The sequence below is a fragment of the Indicator indicator genome, chromosome 21, assembly GCF_027791375.1.
Source record: "Indicator indicator isolate 239-I01 chromosome 21, UM_Iind_1.1, whole genome shotgun sequence".
Classification (NCBI taxonomy): domain Eukaryota; kingdom Metazoa; phylum Chordata; class Aves; order Piciformes; family Indicatoridae; genus Indicator; species Indicator indicator.
Window position 1 is genome coordinate 17,814,852 of NC_072030.1, and position 12,820 is coordinate 17,827,671.

Consider the following 12,820-nt stretch of genomic DNA (forward strand, 5'->3'; position numbering starts at 1 on the left):
CATTGAAGCAGCTGCTATGTGGAAACTCTGGCTGGGATAAAATTCCATGCTCTCTTTTGGCAGTGGAAAAATGTCACTTTTCTGGTGTTATAGAAGCCTAAGAAATACCTGATTGCAATCAACTGATGGTAGCTTCCTTAGCATACTTTAATCGTTACGCCTGCACATCTCACTTCAAATTGCATCATACAATAGTTCAGGCACAGCAGTTCAGAAGCAGGCCTCCATTTGGGAAATGAACATTTCTTCATATGCCTTTACCAGTTTGTTTGTAAAATGTGTTTTTCCACCTCTCAGAATTAACATGTCCTGCCTTTCTTTGCTTCAAAAATATCTTTTTTCTGCAAGTGTAAGCATGAAATCGAGACACTGTACAAAGCTGTCACTTTGGTATTAGACTTGCAGTGTAAGTGACAAAATGACAACAGCAGTGGAAAAAACCCTAATATTCCAAAACATGACTATAATTTTACCTTAAATGTAATGAGCAAGAGGAATTCCTTTGATTTTTTGAATGCTTTTTCACTTAACTGGTATAAATTTGGCTTTTACCCTTCTGAAAATACTGCATTATAAAGGAAGGAAAGAATAATCTGAAATCCTAGACTGAAAGGTAAGGCAACACCATTTCTCCTCTTCTGCCAATACATTTTCATCCTATATATTTGTGACCATAGAAAACTGGGTTTGTGCATACAAAGAGTTTTTTAACTTGTGGTGCACTTAACTTCTCAACAAGTGCTGAAGTCTGAACAGTCAGGAGTAAAGGCTCCATAAATGTGAGTGGAAAATGTCGATGTGTTGTTTTGGAAACAGCTTACAGCTTACACGGGGGGAAAAACCCAGACAACTCAAAACGGTGTAGCCAAACCCAGTTTCCTGTAGAGAATAAGCTGCAGTGTTGAACTCACCCCTCACCGGAGTGGTGCTGAGGACATGGTGGCACTGCTTCTTGACAGGGACAGGCAGCAGAAGCTTTCGGACAGCACACAGGCGAGGTATGAGATGTGGTGGCAGAGGGCACTGCACTGCTCCAGATGCTCTCTGCAGCCTGGAGACCTGCACAGGCCTTGGCTCCTCCAGCTGCCATGGTGGCCACAAAGCCATTAGTTACACTGCTTGATTGGGTTAAGCTATCACCCCATGAGCCACAAGGCCTGGGCACACAGGTTACCACCTTCCCCAAAACGCTTTGGGTGTACCCTACAAGGGAGCAGGTGGAGGGCACAGGCGGTGGGATGAGGCCACTGGAACAGGTTGAAAGTGAACAGGCAAGCTGGGACAATGGGAGCAGGCTGAGATGAGAACAAGCCGAGGTGAGAGGAAGAGGCTGGAATGTGGGAGCGTGCTGAGATGGGAATAGCTGAGGAGATAGGAACTGGCTGAAGTGATGGGCACAGGTTGAGGCATTGGGAGTGGGCCGAGGAGATGGAAGCAGGCTGAAGGATCTAGGCAGGGTGCAGCTCCTATTGGCAGGTGCGGGCAGAGCCGCCTGACAGGGCTGTGCCATGACACGCAGGTCCCGGGAAGGTAGGACTGCAATTGCAGACCGACTCTGGCACACACAGTGGTGACGACTCCAGTCCTGCCCGCTTGCTCAGCCCTCACTGAGCACACCTCCTACCCTGGGGCTCTGCTCCTCAGCCGCGGCAGTCCTCCTTTCGGGCGAACACGCGTGGGCGGCGAGAGTATCGCTTGTAGGGGAAGAGAAAGGGCGCGCACCGGGACTGCAGCCCGGCCTCAGCAAGACACTGGGTCTCGAACCCGTGTCCCACTCCGCCAAGCAAGCAGGCAGGAGCACCCGAACCTCCCCGCGCGGTGCATTGTGGGCCTCGCACTGATTTATGCAGGAGCCGCAGAGGGCGCCGGGAGAAGCGGGAGGTGGTGGCGCTTGGTGCTGGCGCGGCGGGCGGCAGGTCGGGGGCCGGCGCCGGCGATCGGGGCGCTCTGAACACGCAGGGCCCTTTGCCGCCCTCTAAGGCCACAGCAGCACCGCTGGGTCCAGGCCTCAGCCGGCCCCTCGCTGGCCGCCACGGACGTGGAGGCGGTGGCGGCGGGCGGAGCCGGGCCCGGCCCGGAGGGACGCGAGTCCTCCCGCCATAGGGAAGCCAGCCCCGCTCTCTGGTAGGGGCCGGAGGGAGGGCTCGCTCGGTCCTCGCGGTGCTGGGGCCTCTGCAGCTGGGTTCGCTCCTGAGCTGAGCCCGGGCCGGCTGCGTGCGGACTGCCGCGGCTGCGGGGTCGCGCTCCCGGCGCTGCTGGGGCCTCCGACGGGGAGCGAGGGAGGCCAGTCCCGGCGGTCTCCTGTGAGGGGAGGAGGAGGTTGGGGGGGAAACAGAAAAGCCTCATCTTTTCGGCCAGCATCTTTCTTTGTCGGGCCCTGCCGCGGGGAAGAGGAGCGGCGAGAGCTGCCGGCGAGCTACCGGTGCCCCGTCTCTCTTCGGGGCCTTCCCCCCCGCTGCCTGTGCTTCCCGGGCGCTGCCTCCGTTCTCATCGGATTTCTTTCACCACTTTTGGGCTGGATATCTCGGCTTCGGAGCATCGTCGGTGGGACCAGCCGGGCCGGGCACGAGTGGAGGGCTAACGCGGAGGAAACAACAGGTCTTCCTTCTCGCCTTGCAAAGCCATACCAGCGCCTCGCTTTTGGAATTATAAATGTTTGAACTAAGGCCCAGGAAACTGGAAGGAGAGCCTCCTGTTGGAATTAATAGAAGAGAAAAGAAGGGAGGCTTTTCCAAATCCTTTACGAGAAGGCTTGTGCCGTTTTCCCATGCTGTTTGTACTCTGTTGAATAATGCGATTGTGACCTGAGTGGAATTTATGAGCGATGAACTGTTGAAGCTTGTTGCACCGCCGCATCAAGCTACTTTTTTTCTTTTTTTTTCTTCCTTTTTTTTTTAACTTCTTTTCCCTCACCACATGATCCCAGCTGTTGCAGGACCAATAGGCCACTAATAGAGGGATGGGAAGCTGAGACGGTTTCTTTGTACATTCTTCTGTTGTGGGGACTTGGCTGAAGCTGCTGCTGCTTTTTACTGGATCTGCTTTTTTCTCGGCAGGTTTATTTGTTTTCACGTGCACGGGGTGTTTCAGTTAACTGGACATTGGACTGAAGCTGAATGGATGCCTTGCAATCTGAAAGGTTTTGGAGGATAACAAAAACCGACTAAAAACAGAGAAGAACTGGTACTGCTGGAAACCTGGGGCCTATTTTCCAAGCCTTTTTATTTGATTGAGCAAGGTAAATAACGTAGCGGTGTTGAAAATACAGGGCTTACGGTAGTCATGCATGAAAATGTATGCACTTCAAGCAGTCCCAAGTCTTTCAAGGGATTGAGACGTCCCACAGTAAGGGTGAGAATAAGCTTAAAACGTTCAGATCTGAGTGGAGTTTAAGGCTGAGAACAAACTGTGGTACCTGAGAGGCTAAGAGAACTATTTTTTCTGCATTGTTTTGGGTTCTTGTAGGTTTTTGGTGCTGAGAGGCTGGCTGAGGAACTTTGGAAGTCTTAGTGGGAGAGTGCAGTAATTATATTGTTTTTTGTTGTTGTTTTCCCATGCTTTTTAAAAACTTGATGCTTTTTACTCTCCTGTAAGGATCTGTTAGGGTCTTGTAAAAGCATTTCCAATTTAACAGTAGAGCAGTACTGATTTGCATTGTTAACTCTATTCATACTCTGCCTTTAATTATTTTTGTTTACCTTTACTGTTGTTATCCACAGTGACAGCTGCTCCTATTGCCTAATGAATTTTTTACTTTTTATCTCTCTTTATGTCCTGAATTGGCCTGTTTGGATTTACCACTAATTTACATCACTTCTAACATTTACTTCACTTCTAACACAGGCTTTCTACAGCCAGCATAAGCTCCGATGTTTTAGATGCTATCTTTCTATATTTCAAGCATTGGAAGAAGCAGATAATGATTCTCAAAGCATGCAGTGTCATCAGTTACTGGTTTAAGTGTATGGGTTTTGGTGGCATCCTGCATGCTGGATCTTTGGGTTTTTTGAAGATCTCAGCAGCGGCTTGCTCCAAATAAAAAAATCCATCAAAATGAGATCACAGTTTGAAACACAGCTGTAAAAATCTGGTTTTGCAAGAAGTCACAAGAGTCTCATTAAGAAGTGACGTCTTGATTGAATTGATTGTATACCTTTTCTCCTGCAGTCTTAATGAAACAGTGGCAAGCACCTATGGTGTTGTCAGCCTTTGCTGATGCTATCATTGGGAAAGCTCAGTTGGTATTATGGGTAGGAGCCAAAATTCCTTTGCTTACTCAGTTTAAATTTGTTTGACTTGAATTTATGGTCTTTGTTCTGTCTTACTTTGTTTCAAGATGATGTGTGAGGTGATGCCAACCATCAGTGAGGCAGAGATTCCCTCTGGGGGAAATGGAGGCCATGGTTCAGGTTCCCCATTACAATCAGACGCTGATTCCCATTTTGAGCAATTGATGGTATCCATGTTGGAAGAAAGGGATCGCCTTCTGGAAACGCTCAGAGAAACTCAGGAGACACTAGCGCTGACCCAGGGCAAGCTACATGAAGTTGGTCATGAGAGAGATTCCTTGCAGAGACAGCTCAATACTGCACTTCCACAGGTATGAACATTTTGAAAGGAGGGTTACCTTTCAATGATATTTGTGTTCTTTGTGGTATTTTTCTGGCTTTTTGTAGAATTAATTTACTGAGAAGTAAAGACAAATCTCTCTTGGCTCTTTCCTGAAGTATCTATCTGTTGATGCTTGCTCACTGCACGAAAGGTATGAAAGCAGGGAACATCAACACTTCCCTTCAGTATATCTTCCCAGTTTCTGGTGTTTCTTTGGTTTAGCCTGAGTGTGAAGTTGTTGTTATAGCCTTTGGTTTAGTAGAACTTGACGGACTTTCTTCTGTCACTAACGTTTTTTTAGTGTTGTTTCTAACTGCCCAATTAATTCACATTCTTCAGAGTTACTGCAGGCCATTCTGGTACCATTATGGACTTGGACTTAAACTTGAAAATTTAAAGACTGCTACCTTGTGAGTCCATGCTGGGTTGTCATGGCAATGTGGAAGTCAGACTGTGGTGTTTAACTCATTTAGTTCCTTTTGCAGAGTGGATTTGGTTGGATTTTTTTGTCTGATCATGGTAAGAGGTTGCAATGATGACTTCTGGAATAGCAACATTAGTGACCTCTGCAGGGTCCTGACATACAGCCTGTAATGGTGAATGTGTTTATGGTAGCAGCCCTGTGCAGCTGGGAAAGCTGCTGTGTCTGTGGAACTCCTTGGGGTTTATCTGTTCTGGTTTAAGAAAATACACTTGTATACTTTGCAAAGTGCTTGGTTGTGGGCAAAAGAGAGGCAGCTTTCAGGTGGCATTTGACTGTTGATAGCCCTGCACTTGCTAGCATGGGGAGTTGTTGTCCATGATGTTGTGATGATGTCATACATGAATGCATTATTCCAAGGACACCTGCTATTTTACAAACGTTGACATGTCCTTAAATCCTGTAGATACTGCCTATACTCTTTGGAGCAGTGGTTTTATGCCCTTCTGTTTGCACTGCCCTCATTGCAAAGTAATCACTGTGCCTGTTGGTGTGGTAATGGGTGCTGGCAGCTGGTAAGGGACAGACTAGAAAGTAATGTTCAGCTAGTAGTGTTACAATGGTGTGATGGAAACAGCAAAGGAAAAGTTCCACCCTTTGCTGTTCCCAGTGTTAAATCATGTGCTGCAGGCAAAAATCATTCTTTGGTTGTTTTTTTTTTTTTTTGGTTGTAATAATTGTGGCTTCTCTGTAGCCGCTGTTTCAGGCCTGCTCCACTAATGGATGCCATTAATGTATGATCTGTAAACTGCTACATTGAATTTGTGGCTCAGTAGAATCACACAAACTCCAAACTGCACTGCTTCTCTTTTCCCTTTCCTTCTCAACTTTCCTTCCTAAATCTAGTGATCTACTTACATGTTAACATTTATCTGTAGATAAATTTCTATAAAATTAATGCAATTCCAACCCAAATTCCCCTTTTCAGGAATGTCTCACTGTAGGGTTTCATGTGCAATCTGCAGGAAAGCAAATTCTGTGGCTCAACTGAGAAATCTTAGTGAGATTCTGTAAACATATACAACAGGGTATGGATTTTTCTAGATTGCTGTTGAAAACTTCTCTTGGCCTGGTGTGAAACTGTGCCACTGCTGTCCTACATGTGCTTAATCTCACAAGATTCTGGAAGGTGACCACTGATGGTGCTTTCAAGAGTCAAAAATGTTTTCTGTTCTGGCTGCCGTCAGAAGTAACAACGTATTTGACAAGCGAGGGTTGTTGTGGTGGAGTCAATTGCTTCATAGGTGTATGTTCTTGAAGAGGTGAAATGATGTTTGGGGCTTAAGTTCTACCAAGTGTTCACTTGGACAGCTTTTTGGTGGCTGTAATATTTGGAACTAGTCAAACTATTTTTTGTTAATAATTTCAAGCTGAGCATTCTTTTGAACTGCTGTCTCAAATGACCCATTGTTTAGCTGTGCCTTTCAAGGAGGAGTAGCAGCAGGATAACTTTAAATTTACTGGCAGCTATGTTATCTAATTTTCAGTAAAGAAGGGCTTTAGTAACGTACATCTTCAATTCTTTTTCTCATGGTAGCTGTTTTCAACTTAAAAAGATGTGAAGGTCAGTTTAACTAGTTGTACAAACACCAGTACAATTGCATGAGTTACTACATCACTGTGTAACCAATGTGTTAGTCCTCCCCCCAGGCTTGGCATGCAGCTCCTAACACGTCTTGGTAGTTGATTTAGGAGCACTTTATCGTAAGCAGAACTGAATTGTTTGTGTGTACACTTTTCCTGGTTTAGATATTTAGCTGAATCAGCCAGTTAGGCTGCTCTGGTGACCAATGGAGACTCCCTGTACAAAAGAAGGAATGCCAAACTGATTGCTTCTATGCCCCAACTACTCCTGTTTATAGTATGAAGACACTGAATTTCTCATGGCATCCCTGTGCTGAATTCCTTACACCAACTGAGATGCTGTGTGTAGGGCAGAGGCTCCCACTGATGTCTATATAGCTGCAAAATGGCAAATTGGTTCTTTTGTATTTGCACGTCTTGCAGATGGCTAAAGCAAATGCAGTTTTTTCTGCAGCACTGATGTGCACTCCTCTGAAGTGGCAGAGAAGCAGATTTTTCTGGTGTACTGCAGTGTGGTGGTCACCAACTAGTGTAAAGGCATCACTTCTAGCTCACATAAATCTGAAACAGCTGCTTGGAGTAAGAAGAGTTGTGTTGTGAATATATGATTCAAAGTGAACACTCCTATATAGATGTGCTCTATCCCTTGTGCTCACACAGAGTGAAACTGACAAGTTTTTCTGGTGTGGACAGCTGGAAATGAAATGCATCAACATTGTCTGATAAAATAACTGGATTCTTGGCAAGGCTTCTTGTTTTCTGGGAGTTACCTTCTATTACACATTACCCTAGTCAAACTGTACTCTGACCTTGGGAGATGAACTTGATGAGATCAAATTGCTGTGCAAAAACTTAAAATTTATTTTATTCTTCCTAGTTTTTTTTTAACAGAATAAAAAAAGGAAGGGAAATGTTTATCTTGAACTGAGAGAAGTTTTTAATGTAAACATGCTCAGTTATGATCTAATTATAGTCTTGGATTTAATTATGCCCTCCATATGCTTTCTGGAGTGTATTCTGCAGAGTTCAAAGCTTGTGTGCAGAAAAGTTAGCAGTCTGTGAAACATGCAGGACACTACTGCATCTAAGAGTTAGATTTTTGAAGTTAAGGTCAACAGGGTCCGAGTGAGGACTGCTTCTTGCTGTTAAGGTATTGCAGGCTGGTAGAGGTTTCTGTGAATGAGAATGAGATGCTTGCTTTGGATGGTAAACACTGGAGTTTAATTTACAGAGACTCTGGTACCTGGCAAAAATAAAAGCACACTTTATGAATTCACATCAGCTTTTTTCAGGATGATGATCTTAATGTATATTAAGGATTGTCTAAGCTGATGTACAAATACTACACTTCTGTACTACAGTAACACTCCTATGAAGATCCATCTTGATCTTATAATTCTGAGCTTTTGGTCTTCCTTTTGTCATACTTGATTTTCATTCCTATGCCAGGTAAGTAAAAGAAGTAACAAGTTTTCTTCTGTGATTGTGATGATCCTGTACAGAGTTTCTGTATTCACCAATGTATATATAGGAGCAGATGAGAACTTTGTCAGAGGCTGTGTGTAACTAAGAGAACTTTTACTGCAATGTGGGGTTAAATGTACAAAAAAAAAAAAAGCTGCCTCTAATTTTGGTTTGGCTTCAGCTTTACTGGGTTGCCCATCATGTCTTAGTGAGTCCACAGCAATTGCTTTCTATCTGTAGTAAATACCTCATCACTGGTGCACAATTCAGCTAAAAATAGATGGTGTTTGTTTGGGTTCAGTTAAATTCAGATTTTTCTCTGCAGAGTGTTCTCCCTTAGCTGCACAAATACTGTTTGATGTCTTGCAGCTAAGAAATATTTAAACATTTGGTCCAAAGACTGCCCTGGCATTGTTTTACCATGACAAACCTAAGGATTTAGTTGCCATTTTAATAATAGTGGTGTTTGGATTTCCTCCAGATAAGTTTTCAATAATACAGGATGTCATAGCTGTAGAAATGAGGTTTTGCATCGTACAGGACTTGGAGAACAGAGCTGCAGAAAGTACATTAAGTAAAGGGCTTGCCAAGCTTTGCAGCAGCTGAAATTTTCTTAATGCTGTAAGTGCAACTCCATTTGCAGTATTGTTCACTGCTGCTCAGTCTTGAGGTGACACAGCTCATCCTTCTTGCTGCAGCAAGATGTGGTGTTGTATTCTAAATCAAACCCCTTCATCTCAGCAGGCAGCCATGTGTCCAGAAATGAGAGATTCAGAAGGACTCAGCTGTGCAAATGTACGTCAGAGCAGACGTCTCCATTTCTCTCGTCCCATTGCTGCAGCAGAGATGAGCCCAAGTGCCACCACTGTGTTATCAGCCAACTGTGGTTTTTAGTCTTGCCTGTTTTGAGTTTCAGTTGCTGCATCTTACTTGGTTCTTCTAGTTTTTGTCGTTATCTACACTAGTTTCAATTTGATGGATTTAGTGTTCCCAATCCTTCACTGACTTGATCAATAGCCCTGATGCTTCTGTCTTTGCAAGGCATAGGAGCAGACAACATTTATCCCAAGCTTTCACAATATGGAGTTACCTGAAACTGCCCTCTATGACAGGGCAAAAAGAGGAGTAGCTACACTTGAATAATCATGGAGTATTTGCTCTGACTTACTCTTTTCTCATTTAAATGTTTGGGTGAGTTTGTTTATTGAGACATCTCATCCCTCCCCAGCAGAATCTCATTGCCTGTTAGCAACTTGCTGTTCGTACTATGCTATCAAATGAGCTCATCTTGATTATGAAGTGGACCTTTCAGCCAAGTTAAATTTAGAATTAGTTTTAAGGGTTGGGTTTTTTTGTATTTGAAGATGCACTTCAGTGCTGTTATAATGTCCTGCCAGTCCCTTTAATAAAAAGGTTTTATGAAGTCTGAATCCATTGTTTTAATTTTCCTTAGTTTATTTGCAGGAAGAATGTTTTGATGACTACACAGAAATGCTTTTTGTTTGTTTTTAAGAGTGGATGTGGCCCTGAAAGATGAGCTGGTGATTATTTTTCCTCCTGTTCTGTTACTATGTACCAGTGTCTGATAATGGGCATACTAATATTTGGTGTTCTGTAGTCCACCTTGCAGCTGACGTACAGGCTGTGTGAGCTGGGGGGAAAGAGCTAAAATCAAACCAGGCTGCTTTAAAGTTTCATGGTGCATTTAGAACCAGGTAGACTTCACATCTCTAGTCCTGTGCTAACTTCCTTGGAGCCTCTTGTACAGCATGAGTGTTCATCTTGATATTCTGAGGATTGTTCCTCTGCAAGCTCATCTATTTTTGCTCTGCTCTTGTTGAGAGTTTAACTCCGACTACTTTAAAGATGTTTGTTAGCATTCAGTGCAACTACATAGCTGCAATTTCCAGTTAGGTGTTTTAAACAAACAAACAAAAATCCTCTGTGATTTTTTTTCTTTTTTGAAGATAAGTATTAATGAAAATTTCAGTTTCTCCTCTCCTCATGTTGTGACATCTACTGGCCTGTGATTCTGGTTTCTCCTTTCTGGTATTTATTTAGGAGAGGTGGATGTTGGTTTTCTGCACTGCAGGAGTTGGTCTTAGAATGAAGAATGCACATTTGTTTGCATTTGGTATACTTACAGTTAATAACATCAGCAGCAATTGGAAATCTTTGAGAGAACATTTTGGGTGTCTGTTAGCAATTTTGGGGTTTGCTCTTTATAAATTAGCACTGTGTCCCAGAACTTCCTTAATATATTCCACATTTTAAATTAACTTTGCTTTTTTATTTCCCCTGCTTTAAGGGAATACGATAGAGCTCTTCACGTAAGCTGCTTTTAGAATTTTAGGCAAGCTTTAGTTACTGTAACTCAGCAAGGCTGACTGGTGTCTGTTGACATATATCAGAAAATACCATAATCTCTTGCACATATGGGTCTGAAGCTGCAAACACTGTGTTGTGCATGTCAGGTAATGTGGGTATCCATAACTTTCCAACTCTTGTTTTTGTCAGCCTGGCTGTGGGCTCCCTGAGTATAAATGGGGAAATGTGTGGCAAGTGTTGCCAGGAAAAATGTTTTCACGTTCTCCAGGCCAAAGGAAGGATTATTATTTTGCTGTCAAGTAGGGTGAGGTTTCTCTTCAGCTTGACTTTTTCACAGGAGTGCATGGAAATACTTTTTCTTTCTGCAAACTCCAGAGTATTGTGTTGTGAGCTGGACACATCTGTGGGTTGCTTGAGATCATTACTCTCCTGGTTTGTATGTTCCAAATCAGTGGAATACTGTGATTACAGGAATTGTTAATGCTCAGTTTGATTCTGATGTGGTGTTTTCCTATATGTTCTCTGTAAATTGATGTTAATTGGTGATTAAGTTGGAGTTCACCTTGAGTTTCATGTAAGCTCTACTGAAAATGGGTTCCTGTCCCCAGCAGCATGGCAAGGCTCAGTGGCCTGTTCCCACAGTGGCTGAAGCCCTGACATTAAGAGAAGCTTTGTTGCTTAATCTTCTCTTCTGCTACTCCACAGTGGCTATCCTTGAACTCTGCTCATGTGTTTATGTTGTCTGCCTAGGATATGGTTTTCAAGGAAAGGTTTTTGAGAACGTCTTAACAGGAGTATAATTTTGGTTGCATCTGAAATATAACTTGGGTGCATGAGAACGAAACCAGTCAGTGTATCTTTCCTGTAGTTCCTCTGTTTTATGTAAATATTTAGAAATAGTGTTTTGTTTTAGAACTTCTGTGGAGTGCTCCAAGATTCCTCGATATAAAAAAAATCCTTCACTCCCAATATTAGGCACAATCGGATATCTGCAGGACAGATCTCAAACAAGGACCATTGTTTGTAGGGCTGTGGGGGGAAAAAAGCTTGAGAGATGTTATATGCACATCCTTCTAGTCTTTTGAGAGGAGAAAGACTTCCACTTGTCAACCAAGTAAGTGTTTTCTATTTGTGATAGGAAAAGGGGCAGCTTTGATTTTTATGTTTTAGCTTTTTCTTTCCCCGTCCTGAATAGCAGCAGTCTGTCTTTGGGTGTCCTCTGAGCCATGCTGATAGTCCATGGGAGAGTTTGTGAAGCAGAATTGGATACTATCTAATTGCCTAGAAATATTCTGAAGCACAGAGGTTGCTTTGTTTTTAATCTTGCCTCCCGTATAAATATATAATGGCTTTGGTTCTGTTCAGTCTAAGTTATGTGTAAAGAAACATTGCTTTTTAGATGCATATTTGCCTTTTCTAAAGAATTGCAAGGTAAAGAATGTGAACCAGGGGTGAATAAACTCTTTACTGTCCAAAGAAGCGAGATTTCTTTAGCCTACCTCGGATGTACAGACCAGGGCACAGTCCAAGGATACAAGTGTATAAGCTTAGGTAGCTGAACAATTTACATAATTAAAAAATTGCCCCCAAACCACCTTAAGATGTGCAATTTCAACAGTTTTTGTGGTGACCTATCCAAAGTTTCAGTTGTCTCAGAGTATGATTGAAAGCTCTGTGAGTGTTCCTGTACAGAAATGACCTTGCAGTTGGTGAGGTTTGCTAATCGTCTTCTCAAGATGAACACTTCCCTGTAATCAGGTGATTAGTTTTAACTTCATGAAAAGGAATTCTTTTCCCCTGCCCAAATTCATGGTGTAAAAGCTGAGAGTTACTTTAATGTGGAGAGGGTTCATGAATTCCTGTCACCGGATCCATAGTTATGTTGGCCTGTGGCGACCAATAATTACTAAGCTGGTGTAGTGCTGTTTCTGAATTTCTGGTCATGAAGCAAGTCACTGAATAGGGAGAGACTGCTGGAAGTGGAGCTGCTTCTTTGCTTTGTGTCCTTCACAGAATGCTTGATATGAAACTGTTCTCACTGTGTCAATCAAGCTTGATTTGGAAAACCTTTTGTAGGAAAAGGGAGTGGTGTACACATCTGAGAGGACTTTTCATCAGTGGCAGGATTTAAATTGTGGATTTGTGGGTTTGAGCTGTGGCTCCTCAAATGTTTTATGTGAGCCTGTTACAATAATTCAGTAATCTATATTTTAGCCAATCTTCTCCTTGCACTCTTGCCCATAAATGGGCAATCTGCTGAGCTGGTGCTCTGTAACGTGGGGAGGTTCATGGCCCTCTGTTACCCTTGCTGAAGGAAGACTCATGAGCCTGAATTCTGTCAGCAGCTGTGCT

General features: G+C 43.3%; 1 protein-coding gene across 1 annotated transcript in view; it reads left to right on the forward strand.

The window, feature by feature from the left end:
* Nucleotides 1–4,336: 4,336 nt before the first annotated feature.
* PPFIA1 (PTPRF interacting protein alpha 1) overlaps nucleotides 4,337–12,820 on the forward strand; it is a 48,715-nt gene continuing 40,231 nt past the window's right edge. The window contains exon 1 of the mRNA XM_054390444.1: nucleotides 4,337–4,600. Within this exon, the coding sequence (XP_054246419.1) occupies nucleotides 4,337–4,600 (264 nt within the window). The remainder of the gene's footprint in view (nucleotides 4,601–12,820) is intronic.